The sequence below is a fragment of the Acinonyx jubatus genome, chromosome D4 (assembly GCF_027475565.1).
Source record: "Acinonyx jubatus isolate Ajub_Pintada_27869175 chromosome D4, VMU_Ajub_asm_v1.0, whole genome shotgun sequence".
Taxonomy (NCBI): Eukaryota; Metazoa; Chordata; class Mammalia; order Carnivora; family Felidae; genus Acinonyx; species Acinonyx jubatus.
The window spans coordinates 6,055,285-6,075,057 of NC_069391.1; the positions used below are offsets into that span (position 1 = coordinate 6,055,285).

The 19,773-nt window shown below is 57.4% G+C and overlaps 1 protein-coding gene across 3 annotated transcripts in view; it reads right to left on the minus strand.

Moving 5' to 3' along the window:
* Positions 1 to 1,263: 1,263 nt before the first annotated feature.
* GPR107 (G protein-coupled receptor 107) overlaps positions 1,264 to 19,773 on the minus strand; it is a 69,856-nt gene continuing 51,346 nt past the window's right edge. Inside the window, exons 15-19 of one of the 3 annotated variants that reach the window (XR_008290899.1) lie at positions 15,152 to 15,201; positions 13,505 to 13,588; positions 12,580 to 12,698; positions 6,647 to 6,789; positions 1,264 to 6,441 (exon numbers count right to left, since the gene is read on the minus strand). Coding sequence is in view for 2 of the 3 variants with exons in the window: in XM_053204507.1 (XP_053060482.1) it covers positions 6,345 to 6,441; positions 12,580 to 12,698; positions 13,505 to 13,588; positions 15,152 to 15,241 (390 nt within the window). In the remaining variant the exon portion in view is untranslated. Of the gene's footprint in view, positions 6,442 to 6,646; positions 6,790 to 12,579; positions 12,699 to 13,504; positions 13,589 to 15,151; positions 15,242 to 19,773 lie in introns of all 3 variants that reach the window. The other 2 variants (XM_053204507.1, XM_027035395.2) reach the window with 2 other exon arrangements.

Sequence of the window (19,773 nt, forward strand, 5' to 3'; positions counted from 1 at the left end):
TCTCAGGTCCCACGGGAGACTCTGCCCCCAGCCCTCCTCCCCACCCCGGGACTCTGATGCTTGCTCAAGCATGAGAAGCCTGGATTAGGTGGTCCCTAAGGTCCTTGCCACGCCTCCCCTCGGCTGCCCCTTCCCGGGTGGCCCCGGCATCGCTCATCCCTGAGAGTCTTGCCCGATTCCTGGGATCCCCATTAGAGGCCCCATTCTACTGCTCATCCCGCTGTTGATGAGCCAAGCCCCCCAGGGGATCAGGAACGAGAACGGGGAGGGAAGCGTGACCGCTAACTGGAAAACCGAGGCCAATGACACTGATTCTAAGGCCCCTGTCTCTGTCTCGGCAGAGGTGAATGAGGACCACTCTCACGTTCCTGTAAACAGAGCCATTACTGGGCCGAGCCCTCGAGGTGATCCTCACCAACCCAACAAGGCCGGAGCCAGGAGGCGTGGGGAGGGGGCACAGCCTTCCCTGGCCCCAATTCTTGTGGCTTTAAAGCCAGGGCACCGGATGGATAAATCACAACACAGTGTGCCTCGTGGAGAAGCTGGACACGAAGGACAGACGGACGCACCCCATTCACACAAAGCTCCAGGACAGGCAAAGCCGTGGTGTGGCAGTGGCCAAGACGAGGCGCTTCCGGCCGAGAAGGGGCACAAGGGAACGTTCCCTCCCTATTACGGTGGAGGCCAGAGAAGTGTATACACCCTTGTCAAAATCCCTCCAACCATTCACTTGAAGGGTGAATTTTACTCTAAGTCACGCCTCAACGTAGAACATTTGTGGTTAACTAAGGGCACGACTTCCACAAAAACACTTTGAGTCTGAACTCTTGGATTTCTGGGATTCTGCCGTGGGATAACTTGTGCGGGGAAGGGCGAACCGGAGGCCGTCGCGGTGAGGGCTCTGCCCCCAGGCTGCGCGGTCCCCTCCCCTCCAGGGGCAGCAGCCACAGGGCCCGATTTGGAAGGCGCTCACGGGGCCCCGTGGAGGCAGGGGCATCCCGGAAACTACAAGGGATTTCTAGTCTGTTCCGAAACCGAGCCCCTGGGGTTGCAGTCACATGTCTGCGTCTCACCACAGCCGCTGGGTCTGCTGAGGCGCACGGAACTTCTCTTGGTAGGAGTCACTGTTGGCAGTGCGAGCAGGTGGGAGGCAGTTAACTAATTTAATGAACAAGAATCCCAAAAAATGATGATGAGAGGGAGGGGGAGGAAGAGAGACAGCAGCCAGGAGTCAGCGACTCCCTCCAGGATTACAAACGTACCTTTCCGTCAGAGAATCTTTATTGTACTATGTTTGCATCACAGCAAGAGAATCCATCCCAGACGTCACCCTGATTGGAAGCCCCACCCGTTACATGTTTACATAAATACTTTTCCGTGATCAGCAGTGTTAAAAAAAAAAAAAAAAAATACTGCAAACTCCTGCATCCCAATCTAACCTGAAAAGCAAACGATATTTACAGACATTTTGTCCCCCAAATGAAACTTACTCCTGGACTGGATGTGTCTGACTTCTTTGGAGGTCACGTGACCAGGCAAATCCAAATTACGGTGGGCAAAAGCTGCTTAGGGCGTCAAGAACCGCCCCCACGTGGACAAGATTTGGGGATCCTTTTGTATTAAGTGTCTTAAATGCTAAGAAGGTTGACTCTCTGCCCCGCCCCCCCGCCCGTCTGACTTGGCTGTCCACCGCAAAACCTCAAGGCTTGCCTCGAAATCAGCTTACTGTTTTGGAAGTGAGTTAGCTGTTCTGTCTCACTTTGACCCTTGCTGACTTTGTCCAGCACTCCTCCTTCCCAGATGGCCTGCCTGCAGACTTCCTGCCCCCAGAATTCCAACAGTCCCTGGTGCAGCCCGACCAGATCCCTGCTCCCTGAACGCCTGGTCCCTCTCTGCCAGCCTGCTTCCCTCACACGGTACCTCAGGGGATGTACATGTCCCATACCCTAGCAGAGAACCACCGAGAGGCATTTTTCAAGCACAAACCCTACAGCGGGGCACAGCTGCAACGCCAGGCTATAAGAGAAGGGCCCTGCGGACCCTGGAGTGGTCAGTACGCCAATCAGGAACCACACTCCAGGCGTGCCAAGTATTAGCATCAACTCAGGCGGGTCTCTTTTGAAGACTTCCAGCCCAAGACACCCTGGAGAAACCTGGAGTAAAGAGCGATCTTTTGGAACATATGGTATGTTCCAGATGAATACCTCCCCGACAGACCAAGAAGGAGCAAGTCAAAGCCTAACGTCTTTCGTGCGGAAGCTACTCGTTTACGGAATCCTGAACAGGAGGAACAGGCAGGAGGCCAGGGGCGCCGTGCACTCAGCACACCCTCAGTCTGTGAGAAGGCTGGGGCGGGTCAGGGGGAAGCAAAGCGGGGAGCCTGGAGTGTGGGAATGGGCCGAGGAGGGGGCTGGGGTCTGCCTCCCGTGGAATTCGGCGCCTTGTGAGCATGAGCCATACATAACTGGTTCCGCTGTTCCATGGGTGCTATGGAGCAGGACCAACCACGTCATCGGACCGTCAAACGTGCTAAGGACCTTCCTCGGAGAAGATGCCACAGGATGTGGGAGACGGCCAGAACGCCACTCGCAGTTCCAACAGGCATCTTTCACACTCTTCTTGGTCCGTAAGGACTGGCTCCTGGTAACAGACTCCTCAGCATTAAATAAGAATACATTTGAGTGCAGGGGTCCAAAGCATAAAACACAGCATAGTACCTACGCTCTGGACAAAATTCTCCTTAGCTCAGGAAGTACATCCTTCACACAGCTACTGGGAACAAATGCTGCAATGCACCAAAGCCTTCGGCCCGTATTCCCAGACGGAGCCTCCGTGGAATTGATAGCCGTGGGCTGAGGGGTGAGGAAGAGAGGTGTGGGGGGGGGAGGAGGAGGAGGGGGAGGGGGAGGCGGAGGGGGAGGAAGGAGGGCAGCTGTGGAACAGGACAGAGCAGATATCCCGATGAGATCATAAGGCAGGCGCAGAAATCTCGCCTCGACAGGCGCTCGGAGCAGACTTACGACGAGACCGCGCGGCTGGGGCTGGCTGGCCGGCTGTGTCCGGGCGAAAGCAAACCAAACCTGGATATTTTACTCCAAAGTGGTTTCTTGGAAGAAAACGGAACGGACTCAGGCTATGACCTGAGAAACCAGTTTTTACACTAAAGGAAGCACCTCCTAAGGGGAGAATGGGCCTCCGATTCACCCGAGTTGCATTCGGCAGGTTCAAGTGCGCTGCTACTGAAATTTTAAAGCAGCAAGGAACCGACAAGGAGGCTGATGGAGTCCCCGGCCACTGTTAAGAGCCAGGACTAAGAGATCGATGACTGTTCTTATCATCGAAGTGGTAGCTTTCTAGCAAAACGCACACATCTCATTGGAGGAAAACAGACCCCCTTACTTCCTGACCTTTCGCGGCCGGCCGCGCTTGCCGTCCACAGCAGAGCTCTCAAAGGAAGCACGGGTAGCACGCATAGGCAGAAATAGGTAGCTGGAGCACAAAACAAAGCCATAAATACTGCTGATCACTCCACGACGTGCACCCAGTCCCTCCCGCCCGATCCCTGGAATACCAAAGGGCTTAACTACGCTGTAGCCCCGCGTCCCTGGGAGCCCGCGTAGCCGTGAATACCGGGCTGCTGGAGGGGCCGGCGCACCTGCCTGGCTTGGAACCCATCGGTCGGTCCCCTTCCCTCGGGGGCAGAGCTGAACGCCGGCCACAGCTACTACGTGACGTGACGGACAAAGAGAGGATGTTTTTACAGAACGGGATGGAGAGCACAAATAACTTGTAAAAATGTGGGAGAACCAGTTTTCCCGATCTTGGGCGGGGGTTTTGATTCTTCTCGATCCCTGGCCTCACTTCACACCTGCCAGTTACAACATGGGCTGAGGGCAGACGACCGGCTTGTCAGCCTTTATTCCTAAATCACTGCCTTATCTCACCTGCACCTTCCGGTTCCGGAGGGGTCAGGTGGTCACGTGCGGCCACTCAGCTGCGGTGTGCACGAGCCGAGAGGCACACGTGTCGCACAGAGAAGCCCAACGCGCTTGGCTCACGCCCCGCCGTGGTGACTGAGGCTCGGGCTCTGCCAGAGGAAGGCGCGCGCCACGGCCGGCTCCGGGACAGCCGTCAGGTCGGCGGTGCCCACGGCCGCTCTCCTCCTCCCTCGCTCCCTCACTGCTTCGCTTCCACGGGGACCCTTCCAGGGGGAAGCTTTCGTTGCACTTTTGGGTCCTGCCAAGAAGTCTACGGCCTGCTCCAGAACATCTGCTCGCAGGACAAACAGCGGATGCGTCCCTCAGAGGGAAGCGCCTACGGGGGTTTGGGCCACAGCACAAGACACATTTCAGAAGCACAGGAACCGTGTTTATGCCACGAAAGCAAAGTCTTAATGTTCCCGTCCTCCCTGCAACTTCCTTCTTCTGTCCTGTAGCCCCAAGCTGACTACAGAGACAGAAAGGAAAGGAGGCAGGCAGGGAGGGAGGGAGGAAGGAAGGAAGAAAGGAAGGAAGGAAAAGAGAAAAGGTCCCTTAAGTAAATACTTTGGGCAGATTTCTTCATTCCTGAAGGTGGGGAGACACATGGCCCCTTCCCTATAATCTGTGGCAGGGTCAGCAGCGGCAGCGGCCCGGGAAGGAGCCTCCTTGCACCACAGGCCTGGCCACGACAGAACTTCGAGCAGGAAGAGCCTCACAGACCACAGAGGGGACTAAGGTGAGCACGTGAAAACCCTCCTGCCCCTTCATCCGGGAGAGAAAGCGGCCCAGGAGATGGAAAGCAACCGCTTTCTGAGGACTCTGCTCAGGTGCCCAAGCCTGGGATCCTGAGTGCCACCCCCAAATCCTGCGGCTTCTGATGGACTCCCCCAAGCCAGGGGTGAGAAAACCACCCCGGGAGACGGCCGCTGTCCACCCCCGAGAGGCCCAGGCAGGCAAGGGGTCCCGGTACCCTGGGAGCATTCCCGACGAGGCCGCGTTTCAGCCTCCCGCCCCAGGCCCGTGCGACCAAAACCACGTTGGGAAATTATCGTCAAGCCCTCCTTCCCCGCGTCACAGCAGACGTTCCGAGCTTGTCCCGTTATCCAAATGACTTCGCTACCAGCTGCACCACCGGTCCCCCCAGGAAGCGGCTACCTGTGTCCACCTCCAGGCTCTGGGAGTTGGGAGGGGCCCTCTGCGGGGTCTGAGGAAGAACTCGCCGTCGCCATCGCCAGTCCCTGAGGGTAAAGCTCTGCTCAACCACACCTGCTCTCTTCGCATGCACGCTCCGGGGATACAGGCACGAGTCTGTTCCGTTCCTGTTAGAAAGCCTACCCGGTTTATAGCAAAAGCTTTTTAATGATGACGACTTAGTTGTACTTAAGTACTTGCTTAAACACTACGTTTTCTGCCCCCAGCTGCTCCTTAAGGAAGATTCCTCCCCATTTCTCCCCGGGTTCTGATGACACGAGACAGACGCGAACACAAGCACAGAGGGAAGTGAGGTGGCCCTGCTCTGGGTGGTCAGAGGAGCCAGCTGTTTGAGGAAACCCTACTGGATGATGCTTCTTGAGCTGAAAAATACATTTCTGCCCACCCATCAGACAACACTAAATACCCTTCAATCAAGAAAAGCACTTCCCACCACAGTCCCAGAGCCGTGACTCTAACAGTGACACTCAGCCCTCAGACGACAGAGCCCCTTTGGGAAGACGACCACCGGGCCTCTAGAGCTGCTGGTTCCTGGTCACTTTCAGAATCTGGGATCAAGGTCTGGGGCAACACTCAGAGCCAGGAATCCTGGGGCAGGCTCCGTATAACTAAATTGGGCTTGGGCTTTGTTTTCTAAAATAACCTAACTTCCTTCCTTTTTGTCCCCCAAAGCTGCGACGATATGTTCTCTTTCCCTTCTCTGTCCCTGTATCCCCAGTCCCTGCTCAGCTCCTGCGACCCTGCTCCTGAGCCGTGACCAGCTCCGGCCTCGCACCGCCGCCCCCCTGCCCCCTCCCCCAAGGTCTCTGCTGTGACACACCTGGGGCATGACTACCTATTTCTGGAGAGTTCCCAATGAAAAAAAGAAAGAAATATAAATTAAAAACAGAGTCTTCCTTTTATCCTCCTCCTGGCTACACTGCCCCCCCCCCGAACCATTCCCACCTGAAGGAGATTTCTAGCTGCCTATAACCAGCCACAGGTCCAGTTTCCATAGAAGAGAGTAAAAAATTAGGTTTCCGTGGCGCTTTGTTCCCGGCCACGTGCTCTGTGGTGTCACCGTCGGGAGGTGCCGACCGCCCCCCGCTCACCACTAGGACTATTAATAAATTAAATGTTCTCTTCGACAGTCCCCGCCGCCAGGCTGCTCCATCACGCGGTGCCTTCCCAGTCGCCTGGGGTCTCCACCGACCCATTGGTCACCTTCTTGACTTTCTTCATATTCTCCATCACCCCTGACGTCGTCACTCTGAATGAGGAGAACAAAAAAAAATTGGGAAAGTCTCAGTCTTGGAGGAAAAGGCCATCGTCACCACAGCACAGCCGAGTGGTTTACGTGTCGGCTCTAGAAACAGACCGGCCTGGGTTTGGGTCCTGACCCCGCTTCGGGCTAGCTGTGTGACCTCTGCCAAGTCATCTGACCTCCCTGTTCTCAAGTATAATAAATGACTCACGCTTCTCAGAACCGTCATCAGAGAAAGACGAGATTCTCCAAAGCACCCAATCAATGCACACCAGCTGTTATTACTACGGTCAGTGATGGCCTCTCTCCTTCTCTCTCCCTGTCGCGGCCTCCACGAGTTTTTACGTTGCAGATCTACACGGATGACGAGAGCAACGTCTGTATCAGAACTTTGCGAACACAGAGCTCATCAGGTGTCGTCATTCGTAACAACCGGCCAGGCGGATCCTTTCTGAGTCATGAGACACAACCACGGACGCAGAGGAACCTTCTGGCCCAAAGGTTCTTTGGCCGTCAGAGGTTGGGAACCGGCGGCTGCCTACAAACCTGGGGGGCCAGGCTGTGCGGCTATCAACAAGCACGTGGCTCTGCTTCCACGCTGTGACCCCAGGACAGGGGCCTTATCTCTGCCGGTGCCTAGAGGCGAGCAGGCGCCACGGAACCCTGTGCCGAATGCATAGGTCAGACACGCAAGAACATCAGCCTCGGGAGCGTGACGAGCCAAGAACAGTGGCCCTTTCCAGAGAGTGGGTCACGGCATCTCTCGAGAAGGTGGGGTCAACGACGGGACAACCCCCCGCCTCACAGTCTGTGAGCTGGACAGGTTCTAATGCTCTCTGGACCCAGGAAGGGACCGGGCGGCTTCGTAGCAGGAGACATCACGCAGAGACATGGCTCCATGTGGCAGGCACAGCTCAGAGGGGTCACGGGGCAGTAAAACCACTCGAAGTCTGACAGACCGATACACGGCACGACACGTTTGTCCAAACCCACGGGATGCACACCACCAGGAGAGAACCGTGAGGTAAGTGACAGACTCTGGGTGACGACAACATGTCAGGCTTAAGTTCATCGAGTATCACAAATGTACCTACCACTCCAGAGGGGGATGCTGGTAACACAGGAGGCTATGTGTGTGGGGCAAGGAGCACATAGGAAACCTCTGGAAGCTAAAGAAACTAGGGGAACTCTAGAAAACAACGAGGCACCTATGTGCCCAGACCAACGAGAATTTCCCAGTGAGTAAAATAAATTCAGCCGACTCAGTCTGTCCAAGGACTCTCATCCCCAACCCCCTCCACCAGCTACCAAATCCCCTCACCTACAAATGGTACCTTGGTGGCCCTATAACGTGACATATCTAGAGTCGGTCCAGCTGGAGCTAAAGGCAAATAAATGATTTTACGGGGGAAGGGAAAATTTCCACCCTTTTCCACCCTTCATTCCTGCCACCATGTTGCTGCTGTGACCAAGCCTCAAAGCCATCCAGGCGTCCCCAGAGTTGGGACTTTTCTCAGACAAGAGTCCTTCAGACTCACGGGTTGGCTGTACTTCTGGCAAAGTCAGGACAAGGCGGGCCGCCAAGACGCAGACCTCGGGGGAACCGGGGGGTTCCCGCGGAGGCGGTCAGTGAGTGTACACGTGGCCCCCGGACACGGGAAACCGGCTCACTTGGCCACGTGACCCAGCGTCACTTCCCGTCGGCCAGGGAGGCAGGGCACGGCTCTCCCCGGCGACAGGCGCGCGCACGCACGGCTGCTCCTCAAGGCACCGGCTGTCTCTGGTTGGGACGGACGGGGGGAGTGGCTGCAGGCCCAGGGGAACCAGAGGCTTTCCACACCCAGCACGGCCTTTCCAAACGCAGGAGGTCTGACAAGAAACGCAGCCTCGTGTCTCCCAGAGCTGCTCGAGGCGACAGCAGCCGCGTGGGGCTACGGCCCTGGCTGCAGAGAGAGCACAGCCCGTTCGCGGGACCCGAGTGGGGCTCGGGCTGTGGCCTGGGACACACACCTGCCCCCTGTCTTTCCCTCATCAGATGCAGCTTTCTGGCTGGTGAACCGGCCGAGAAAACCCTTGCTCTGCCGTGCGGGCTGGAGGAAGGCGGGGCCGCTGGGGTAAGCAGGGGCGGGGGGAGGAGACACGACATCGGGTCCCCGAGAAGTGGCCACTCACTCCACCTGGGCTGAGAAGAGGTAGGTGCTGAGGTCAACCGCCACCTTCTGCTGGTGGTGACCGGGTGGATGGCTGTGCCGCTGAGGCCCTTAAGGGATGCAGGGGCGCAAGCCTGGGTGATGGGGGGCAGATGGCCAGAGGCACGTGGCCGGAGCCGGGGACTGGGGAGTGGTCAGTGGGGAGACGGCCGAGGTGACCCTGGGCTCGGGTGCGCCCACCCGCCAAGAAGAGGGCAAAGGCCCCAAGGCCGGAGGAATCAGGGTGTGCGCCGGCACAGGGGGAACGAGAGCAGGTGACGGGAGGCGGGCGGAAGCAGGTCAAGACAGCAGATGGCAGTGACGCCGGCGGGCCTCCGTGTCCTGTCGCGCAGCAAACCGCTGGGAAGCAAGAAGGACATCTGGTGCCCAGGTGCCGCAGGCGAGACTGGCCGGCCCCCGCCGACTGGGGCTCAGACGCTGCGGCAGGAGAAAGGAGGCGCCCGAAAGCCCCGCACGCAGGGAGGGGAGGTGAGGCTCCGGCCACCTCGGGGCTCCGCGGGCACCTCCCTGAGGGTCCCACTTTGAACGCAAATGCCGAAGGGGGGACAATGGCAGAAAAGCCACCAGGTGACCGGCCCCCGGAGCAGCACCCGCAGCACAGCCGGCAGAGCTCGGCGACGCGGTGCACGGCGTGGAGAGGCCCCTCCGAGCTCAGGTCAGGCAACGGGCAGCAGTGACTTCCAGCCCCAACAGCAGCTCTGGGAAGGCAGGCTCAGCCTCCGGGGCTGCCGCGCGGCCGTCACCTTTCACTTCCCAAACGGGGACAGTGAGGTCGGGAGAGGGCGGGCTCTGTCCTTCTCACCTCTGCTCACTCTTCCTCTGCCTCACTAGCTCCTCGTCGCCCTTGCTCTGGGCTCCGGGTGCACCCCCCTGTGGTGGTGCAGTCTGCGCCCCGGCACACTGTTCCCGAGGGACACGGGGAGCTCCCTGGGGGCAGGGCTCCAAACCGCCTGCGGGGCTGACGGAGCCACCCGGAGCTGTCGTGGCCTCCAGTGCCTGCTCGGGGAAGCACTTCCTCGAGCCCAAGTGGCCACTCCTGACTTGGGGAGGGCACCGGCCTCAAGGCCCGAGTGACGGCGGCAGGTGTGGAGCCCAGCTGATGCGCTCCCTGCGGGATCAGGAGAGGTGTGGAGGACAGAGAGGAAAGTGGGGCAGGGATGTGCCTGAGAGAAGGAACAGGGGAGTGTAACAGAGCTGGAGACAGCAGATGGTCCCACGGCCGCCTCCCACTTCCCTTCTACATCTCCTTTCCTAGCAGAACCCTATCTGCGCTCGCAACTGAACAGGCCTACTGGACACAAGCAAGACAAAAGAGGGAGCCCCGGGCACCCGCTGCCCCTTCTGCTGCACCAGACCGCGATCCTGGGCCTAAGTGGCCCCTGGACACATCTGCTTCTGGAACCCAACTATAAAGTACAACCCAACTGAAAATTCTTTTCTGGACTTGAAACGTGGGGAGGACTGGTCGAGAAACAATTCTCCTAGTCTCGAATTCCCATTTTCACTTTTGTTACATACCCACTTGAGTGGGAAAAGGTTGGCCGCAACCCTGAGGCCAGCATTCTGCAACGGGAACCCCAGAGAGGCAGCTTCCCGGCCCTGGAACCCATACCAAATGTTTCTTCCGTTCTGACTTCTCAAGACAGCAGAAAATAATTCAGATCTTCAAGGGCGTGCAAAGCACAGGGGGCTGTGACCAAGTCTGAACGCCGAAAACCGCACGCACGCAATTCTTTCTAACCTGAGTTTTTTAGGATAAATTCTCTTATCAAAATGGGCAAGGCTCTGATTAGCCCAGTGAGAGGTGTGCACAGAAGTAAAAGGAGAAAAAGACAGAAAGCCGGCTACTTCTCACTGCACCCTCACTCTGCAGGCTCAGCGGGAGAAGCCGGACGAGGCCTGAGCCAGAGGAAGGGTGGGAGCACTCGACCCCGGGAGGAGCACGGCCTGTCCTGGGCTCAACCGTCAAGACTCACCTCCCAGACGTACCACACTTCAGAGAAAGGAAGCGAAAACAGGAAGAAAAGAAACTACCCAGAATCGCAAGCCAATAAGGTCGGTGAGTGGCCCAGGGCAGAGTTCGTGTGCCACCAGGGGGTAAGACTCGTCAGGAGGATTGGTTTCGGGGTGTGTGAGGCCTAGGGAGTAGTCCCTCCCACCAAGAGGAAGCGATATCTGTTCTGTGGTGAGGATCAGAGCAAGCTCCTTTCTTGAGGAAACACCCTCCGAGGGGGATGGCAGAGAGCTCCCGACCTTCTAGAAAACACGGTGGCTCTGCTCGCCTCTGGCTTCGGTTATTTCTGGAAGACTGAAGAGGTGCCGTTCAGGAACAGCAGCTCCAAGCAGAAGAGGGAGCGGGCAGCCTGGGGCGCGGTGGTGTCCCCGAGAAGCTGCCACCGGCCCTCACGCCCAGCTGCGGGTGAGTGTGGATGGCAGGCGGTCACGGCAGCGTCCCTCCACCTCGGGCCCGTTCCGCTCTGTCACATCGTGTTAAGCCCACGGGGCTTTCTCTCCGGCAGAACTTTCTCTCAGCCAAAGGGAAGCCCCAGGACAATTTCTGCGCTGACTTAAAGGCACTTGGCCTCACTCGGCTCCCCGACTTCCTTTCCAGGGGCACCACCCTGAACGAAACCTCCCTCTGTGGTCTGACTCCCTGGCTGGTGCATACTCGGCTTTCTGGCCACCGAAGAGCAGCCCCCTTCACGACGACAGGACGGCTCACGCTTGGCCGGCCACAGAAGACGGGGCCATCAGAGCGGTCCTCCCTCAGAACGCCAGCGGCAGCTGAGGCAACCAACGGACAACCCTCGACATCCCGACCTTCCCAGAGCCGGCGGGATAAAGGCCACACCCTCTCCAGGCTCCACCTGACTCGTGCCCCCTCCCCCCACTACCCTGCCCTGACTTGAACACACACAGACCCCTCTGCCAAAACGGTCACCACCGCCATCACGTGTTGCCACAGAGGAACAAAACCTAAAACAAAATCAAAAAAACATCTGCCATGTGGGGCGCCTGGGTGGCTCGGTCGGTTAAACGTCCGACTTCGGCTCAGGTCATGGTCTCGCGGTTCGTGGGTTCGGGCCCCGCATCGGGCTCTGTGCTGACAGCTCAGAGCCTGGAGCCTGCTTCCGAGTCTGTGTCTCCCTCTCTCTCTGCCCCTCCCTTGCTTGCACGTGCACTTTCTCTCTAACATTTTTTTTTTGCCACGAGACAAAAATACCTTTACGGTGCATCCTTGCTTCCCATTGCAATGGCTGATGGAAAGCATACGGGGGACATCAAATGACCCAGCCATTCAGCTTCTAGCTGCCGCCCCCAGGGAAGCCCTGCCGTGAGGGGAACGGATGAATCCACCACGGCCTGCTGGTCACGCAGCCGCTCACGGGACTTTCATCTGGGCCCCTTCGACCGAGTTATTTGCTCAGATTCTGCTCTTCCTAGAACATCCGATGGTCCCACCGTTTTCCCCTCTGCTCTCTGTAAAAAGGCGTTTCTTCTTCCACAGACAGCTGTTGTCTGGGGCCCGTCTGGGATCTGCCTTCCGGTCACTGTTCCCGCAGTGGAGCTGAGCACACACAGTGGTCCTACGCTGCCTGACGGCCCAGCAGGGCCCAGCACGGGCAGCGGCTCAGCCTTTGAACCGGGACAAGTCGAAAGGCCACCTGTCTTGCTGGAGGGAGCACCCCTGAAACTCGGCCTCAGGCTCATCATCAAACACCTCAAGGGACCTGGCCCATCGCAGCTCGTCGGTCAACAAGCAAGGGGTGGGAGAGCCCGGGGCTTAGGCGTCCACGTCCTTCTACTAAATACAGAGGCACCGTCTCTGGGGCAACACGACGCACGGAGAAGCTGACCCAGGTCGCACCGCACTGCTCTGCGCTACGTCGGGTCCCCGGGCAAAGGAGGAGGCGCGAGAAAGGAGATGTCTTACACTGATTCCATTTCCAGGTCGTCCTCCTGAGAGAGCTGCAGGTAGGGGTTGTCTGAGGCCGGACGGAATTTACATCCCGTTAGGACAAAGAACACCAGCGTGGCCATTTCATCCAGGAGCTGCAAATTAAAACCCACCCCAACAAAGGGATCAGCACGCTGCTCTTCGGAAGGCCGTGGAACTAAAAACGAACCAGCCCAGCTCCCCACGACCCCCGGCTGGCCGGCCGCTCAAACGCCAGGGCAGGGTCTCCTCGGAAGGTGTGCCACGCCCCAGCTAGGAGCATGCTGCCCCGAGAGGACGTGTACGACGCCCTGCTTCAACCTGTCGTCACAGGTGTCTTTTCAGAGCCCCTCACATCCCTGCGCTTCCTACAGCGCCCTTTGGCACCGAGTGGCTCTAGGAAGTCTTCACGTCACCGTGTCGTGCACCCGGAACTAACACGGCACTGAACGCCAAGTCTACGCTTCGAGAAGAACGAGAAGCAGAAAAGGCTCTGAATCACCTGGCGGCTTACCCTCGTAGCTAACTAGCCCTAGCACGTGGCAAAGGCCCCGTGGTATCGAAACACTGACGGGCACAGAAGAAGGGAGCTCTGGATTCTAAGCCGTTCTGAGCCCCGTAACTGAAGGACAGACCACGTCTCGTTGGCTTTTAATTATACAGGGCAAATCTCATGCTCTCTGCCTGAGGCTTTTCTCTTCAAAGTCTTGTAAAATTGCAAAGTAAAATCGATAATGCAATGACTTCCAGATTTCTTTCACGTAATCTGGCCGCTTTCCTGGACAAACAGAGACGCTTAATTGTGGATCAGAAGAGAGCAAAGTGGCCGCCGTCTGGGAACTTTGGAGCGACCTTAAGTGAAACCCCGAGACTTCATCCGCAGCCAGAAAGTCTCTAGCACTGTCCCCCACGAGCGGCACACCTGGTACAGCCACTTCCACTGGAACGGAACGGCGAGTTTGAGGAGAAACGCAATGATCCTGGTGAAGTATATGTAACATACGATCTAGAAGGAGAAAAAAGAAATAAGCAACCAAATCAACACAGAAACCACGGCACTTCTTCCAGCAACTGGCTTCCACAAAGGAACCACAGAGGAGAAACAGAATTACCTGAACACAACCATTTGACGCTAATTAATAAACGTGGCAGAGGGGCGCCTGGGTGGCTCAGTCGGTTAAGTGTCCGACTCTTGATTTCGGCTCGGGTCACGATCTCACGGCTCGTGAGACTGAGTCCGGTATCGGGCTCTGCCCTGGCAGCAGAAAGCCTGCTTGGGATCCTCTGTCTCCCCCTCTCTGGGCCCCTCCTCCGCTCACTCGCCCTCACAATAAATCAATGAACATTAAAAAAAAAAAAACCAAAACCAAAAAACACGTGGGCAGAGACAGGCTTCTCATCGCCAGGTGCCCACCCAACGCTGGGGGGACAAAACATTTGGTGTGGCTGCTCTGAACTCCCCAGTCACCCTTTCCTCGCCTTTTCTACACACACACCCCATTGATCTCCATCCCCGAAGGTCAGTATTTTTTTTATTCCCAGGCTCTGAGGAATGTTTTTGAGGAGTAATGGCAACACTGCTTTAGCCCCCTGAGCAGACGCTGTGAGCGCCTGAGGCCCACGCGGAGAGGATGTACCAACGACACTAAGTAACACTAAGTACTCTAGTGATGGAGAGTGAGGCAAGGATTCACCGAGATGGCCACTGGGACCTTGCCCGGGGTGGCTGCGCTTGCAGGGAAGGAAAGGTCCAACCACAGATGGAAGACGACTCAGAAACTTTCTTTTACGAGTCAGGAAGCGAACACCGGGCTAGCTTACGCCTCATATACTCCAAGAAATTATTATCCTAAGAAGTTACAGCAAATCCCGCCTCTGGCGTCCGCTCATAGGGCCTTCTCACGTCCAGACTTTAGGCGTGATCTCGTTTTTGTAAACGGATAAAACGAGCAAGCCAAAGGACGGCCGTGTATGGCATATGCCTGAAGAGCAGCTAGAGAAATGACCACCAAACTGGGACCAGTCATGACCTAGGGGGAGGGATGGGGAGGGGGAGAAGGTCAGGGTCAGAAAGGGCTTTTGCTCTGTCGCTATAGTCCCTGCATTGTAGGAAACCATCAAGCATATGTTACTTCTCTGAGTATTTAAAGCCAAATTTAAAACTAACATTTTTTTAATTTTTTTTTTTAATGTTTATTTATTATTGAGAGACAGAGAGACACACAGCGTGAGCAGGGGAGGGTTAGAGAGAGGGGGAGACAGAATCCGAAGCAGGCTCCAGGCTCTGAGCTGTCGGCACAGAGCCCGATGCGGGGCTCGAACTCACAAACTGCGAGATCATGACCTGAGCCGAAGTCAGTCGCCCAACCGACTGAGCCACCCAGGCGCCCCGAAAACTAACATTTATAAAGAAGTGACTCAGCTGTTCAATTTCTCTTCGCAAAAGACACAGTTCGGTCGGATAAAATGAAACCCACACGGCTCCAGGTAGACTTCTTGGGCTTTTGCCAATTCTTGGGAAGTCTGTTTGCTCATATTTACAGATTTAGGATTTTTTTTTTTTACTCACCAAGACGTAATAGTGTCTGAAAAGTTTCAGCTTTGCTAAGTTAATAGCAGCTAGGGAGAAGAAAGAACAAAATGAAAGGCATGTTAACTTCTTTTCTCATTTTTAAAAGCAAGTGACATTTAAGCGCCCTCTGTCAAGAGGCCGAATCCAATGCAGGTGAGTATTGCCGGGGGCACATCTACATTTCTGGACCCGCGACAGCTTGGGAGGCTCCCACCCCCCCACCCCCCCCCCCGGTCTCCAGGGAGGATCAGGGAGTTGTGGGAGCAGCAGGCTGGGGTCCCCAGCTCTGGCAGTCTGCTGGTGTACGTCTCCCCAGTCTGGGTTCAGCAGCTTTGAACTCGCCATGCTGGGGGTGTGCTGACACCACAGAAATCGGCAGACACTACAGATCGGCCCCTACCCCCCGACCCCAAAGCCATTGCTAAACATTTCAGCTCTGCCACCGTGGTCGACACGGCTGCACTCCCCACTAGGGACCAGGGCCTGTCTCGGGTGGGTCCCCGCACCTCCCGCTAGCTAAGGGTAGAAATTCCATGAACCCACGGGTGCATCTTGCAAATTTCACTTGTAACAAGCCCTTTAAATACAACCCTGCTGGCTGTGTCCTACCTTTGGATCGCTCAAGGTCAGGGAGCCAGGACAGCTAACTTCCTGCCACCTCCCACGGCCATGAAAATATTGATGACCGCAGAGGGTAGCCTGGCTCCCTCCCTGATTAGCAAGCCTTTCATTCATCATAGACCTTCCTGCAGGAGGCAAATTAATTTGGCTTAATAGCATTCAATTACTGGTTCCGTTTAACAATGGCACCGTGGGCGGAGGAGGCTCCCCTTCCCCTCCCCCCTCCTCTGGCTCATGATTAGTGGGGGGCAGTCAAGCTTAGGGTTCCAACAGAAATCCCTGGAATCCTAACCTTCAACACGATTACCAACGAACAGTATCTGCGAGAACCTCCTGGGAGGAACCGAATGCCTCCCTCACGGGAGCATCAGAAAATCTTTACAGAAAATCTAACCCCACGTTAGATTTGAGCGGCCATGACATCCACGTCTCGAGCTGGAACGGACTCACGTACGCACGCAACCTTTAAAGAAGCTACATTAAAGCAGGCTGATCAGCAAAAGCTTTCTTATCTAGCAACCTCTCTGGCAGTCTTGTTTTTAAAATTAAATCTTACCCACTCTGCCATTCACTCTGTCTCTGGGCCAGGCCAAGTCGGGGCGGCTGTGGCCTTTGTCCCCAGGGCGGCTGCTGTCCCTCAGGGAAAGAGAGGCCCCGAGCCTCTCACAGCACAGAGGAGCTCCACACTCGATGCGAGGCGCGTCGAGGGCAGCGAGAGTGATGCGAGCCTGTGACGCAAGCAGGTGCCCCTGCCCGGCTGGAGGCTGGCAGAGCTTCGCTGAGGACCAAGCGTTAGGACTGAGAAGTGTCAGAAGGCTAAACCACCACGAAGTTAAAGCCTTGCACGTCTGTGTGAACGAGGATTGCTTCTGTATTTCTTTTTCACGTGGGCAAGGGGATGGCCGCCCTCCCAAACCAGCCAACTAGTTCTGGAATACGAACGCTCGATTCTCCTTGGGAATCACTGAGAAAGGACAGTATTAACAAGGAGACCACTTAAGTAAGTAAGAACGCTTGCAAAGTGTCTTGCGAATTTCCTTGGCTGAAAGAAATCCTACAAATGAAACTCCTGCCCTCGCTTCGGCAAGAACCGTCGGCCAGATGGACAGAACCATCAAGATTTGAGTCCTAGATTCCAAGGGGCCATGACAGGCCATGGCTGTGGAGGCCCCGCCCAAGGAAGGGCGCCCAACTTAGACCAGGGGCACGAGGGCGAGAGAGAGGGTTCCCACAGGAGCTGGTGTCGCAGCAGAGGCCTGAGCGGGGCTCGGGAGGGAGCAAGAGCGGACAAGTCAGCGGGCAGAGTGCTCGGGAAGAACAGATATGACGGCTCAGGGGGGAGAGCACCACGCGGGGAGGAGGAAGCAGGCCGCACCGTCGAGAGGCTGGGGGCCGGGGGCCGGGCCGTGGGGACAGCCGAAAACAGACACCACCGGCTGTCCTCCCTGGCGGTGGCAAGGGCCTCGGGGAGCCCCTGAAGGGTCTGGAGCAGCGGCTGCCTTGGTCACATCCACATTTGAGAACAACTTCTCTGGAGAAAGGATGGAAAGAACCAAGAAAGAGAGCCCAACTGAGGCCCAAACCCTCGAGTTGGTGGAGGTCTCCCTGAGAGGGGGGAGGCAGATCCCGCCTGGGAGGGACAAGGGAAGTCTGACAACCCATCCCTCCCAGCAGGGTGAAGGGTCTGGGGTCGGGTGAGAGGCAGCACAGGGGGGAGGAGGCTGCAGGGCGAGGACCCTCGTGTGAGAAGGGCGCGGAAGACGCCACTCTAACGTCCCCCCTGCCGCCTAAGACACCCTGGGCCGAGGCAGGCCACGAGGTGCTTCAGAGATGAGCCCGCGCCCAGGCACTGTCCCACAGCAGGACGCGTGCTAGGACGGACAAACAGATCTGGGGACAAGCGGCGATAGGGAATGCAGCCACAGAAAGCGAAGCTCGAGGCTGTTTGCAAAACCCACCGGTCATGAGGGACACCACTTCCAGTCACACGGGAGACATTTGGTGACAAGTCTGCCGCCCCCCCCCCCCCCCCCCCCCCCGTGGGTGCTCTAGTCACAGCCGAGGCGGCGAAGGCAGGGAGACAGAAGCAAGGGCAGTGCAGCTCTGAACGTCTGGGTTCAAATCCCAACTGTGCTGCATCCTGGCTGTGTGACCTCAGATGAGTCTCCTAGCCTCTCTGGGCCTCATTTCTTTTTGCCTTCTTTTTTTTTTTTTTTTCTCCCTTTTGGCGCAAAAAGGTGGCTTTATCACAGCACGGGGGCAGGACCCATGGGCTGAAAAGAGCTGCCGGGCCTCAGTTTCCTCGTCTGTAAAACGGGGATAACCACACCTACTCCTAGGGTTGTCGGCAGAACTGACGAGGCAGCCGTTGGAAAGCAAAGAGCAGCCGGTAAGCACTCAGTCAATGTCTGAGGTCCCAGGATTAGGAGGACGGAGTATCGACCCGATACCAAGCGGGCCATCGGCGGGGTTGCAGCGGCTACCAGGAGCCCGGGCCCCGGTGGGTACAAGTGGACCGAGCGGGGAGGGGCCGGCTCCGGACGGCGAAACCTCACCAGCAATTGCGCAACGAGCAGAGAGGCACAGGTCACAGCCCCGACTCCCAAGCCGCCTCCTGCTCTGCTCCAAACGAGCTGTCCCCTGGAGTGGAGCAGGCTGCTGAGCCTACCGCTCAGCGGCCGCAGCAGGCCGGGCTCCCCGGGAGTTGGGGCTCCTCAAGCCCGGGCTGGCCATTTCTGGCCCCACCGCGACCAACGGCAGAGACGGTCAGAGAGCGAGCCCGGCGGGAGGAAAAAAGCCTCGGACGGGAGTCCAGGGCCCTGCATTCCGGCCTCTGCACCTCCGTGGCCCGTCCCTCCGTTCCCGGGCCCTGGTCTGCTCACGGGCAGGAGGAGGTCTTCGTGGCAGGGGTTCTCGCCCGGGCGAGCATCGGAATCACCCTGAGGGCTTCTCCCGGTGCCCAGGCCCGGCCGCCCCTATTACGGAACAGGGCTTGGCCGGAAGGACCCCGAAGGACCTCCCGGGGACGGAGGACCAGGGACCCGATTCCGGCAACTACTTTCTACTGATGAGCCTGGAACAGGTGCCAGGAGACAGGAAGCACCCAGCTGTCTGAAACGCTCACCAAGGCAGCCACCTCTGTGACCAGGAACGAGAGCAAATGTGCCCGGCTCGAGGAGGTGCTGTCCCTTCCCTAGACTCTCACCTTGCCTCTGTACACCCAAGAGGAACTGAGAGGCCGGCAAGGAGACAGACGGTCCCCTTCCTTCCCAGGGGACTCCCCCGGGGGGTCGTGGAACCGTAACACTGGTCGTCACCATCGACCGAGAGGGAATCACAGACACACCAGGCACCTCTCTCGCTTCGCCTGGTGCAAACCTCACGACGGCCTCCACGAAGGAAGAGCTGTCGTTACCACTGCCTCACAGAGGAAAAGCCTCGGGGCCTGGAGAAGTCCAGCAAGTTACCGAGGTCACCCAGCTCGCAGGTGAAGAGGCCAGGACTCCCAACCCAGCCTACTTTTCTCGAGAGACCGCGCTCTCCGTGCCCACGCTCTGCACCGAGAGAAAGGCAATTCACAGCTTTGGGATCCCCCGGCAGCCCACGGCTCAAAATGCCCGGCAATGCCCAGGAACCGCAGCAGTCCATCTCGAGAAGTTAATGCCAGAGGACTTCTGGGACACACAGACGCAAAGGCCCATGACAGTCTCTTAAAGGGTGAAAAATTTCCCAAACGGCCCTTCCCCGGGTATAAGGAGAGCCGTGAGGCTTAAAACCATCCCCGCCTGCCCCCCGCCCTTTTCTCCTGCTTCCTCCCTGGCGTGCTTCGGGGGGGAATTCTGAGTCCAACATAAAAATTACAGAAATAAGGATGATGGCGAAGCCTGGATGGCGTCGGCGTCGCTCTGACTCACCCTCGAGCTCAGCATTTCCACAGTCTGCCTCAGCTCCGAGCTCAAGTCCCCCTGCAGGGGAGGGCACAGCAGCGGCCCCCATCT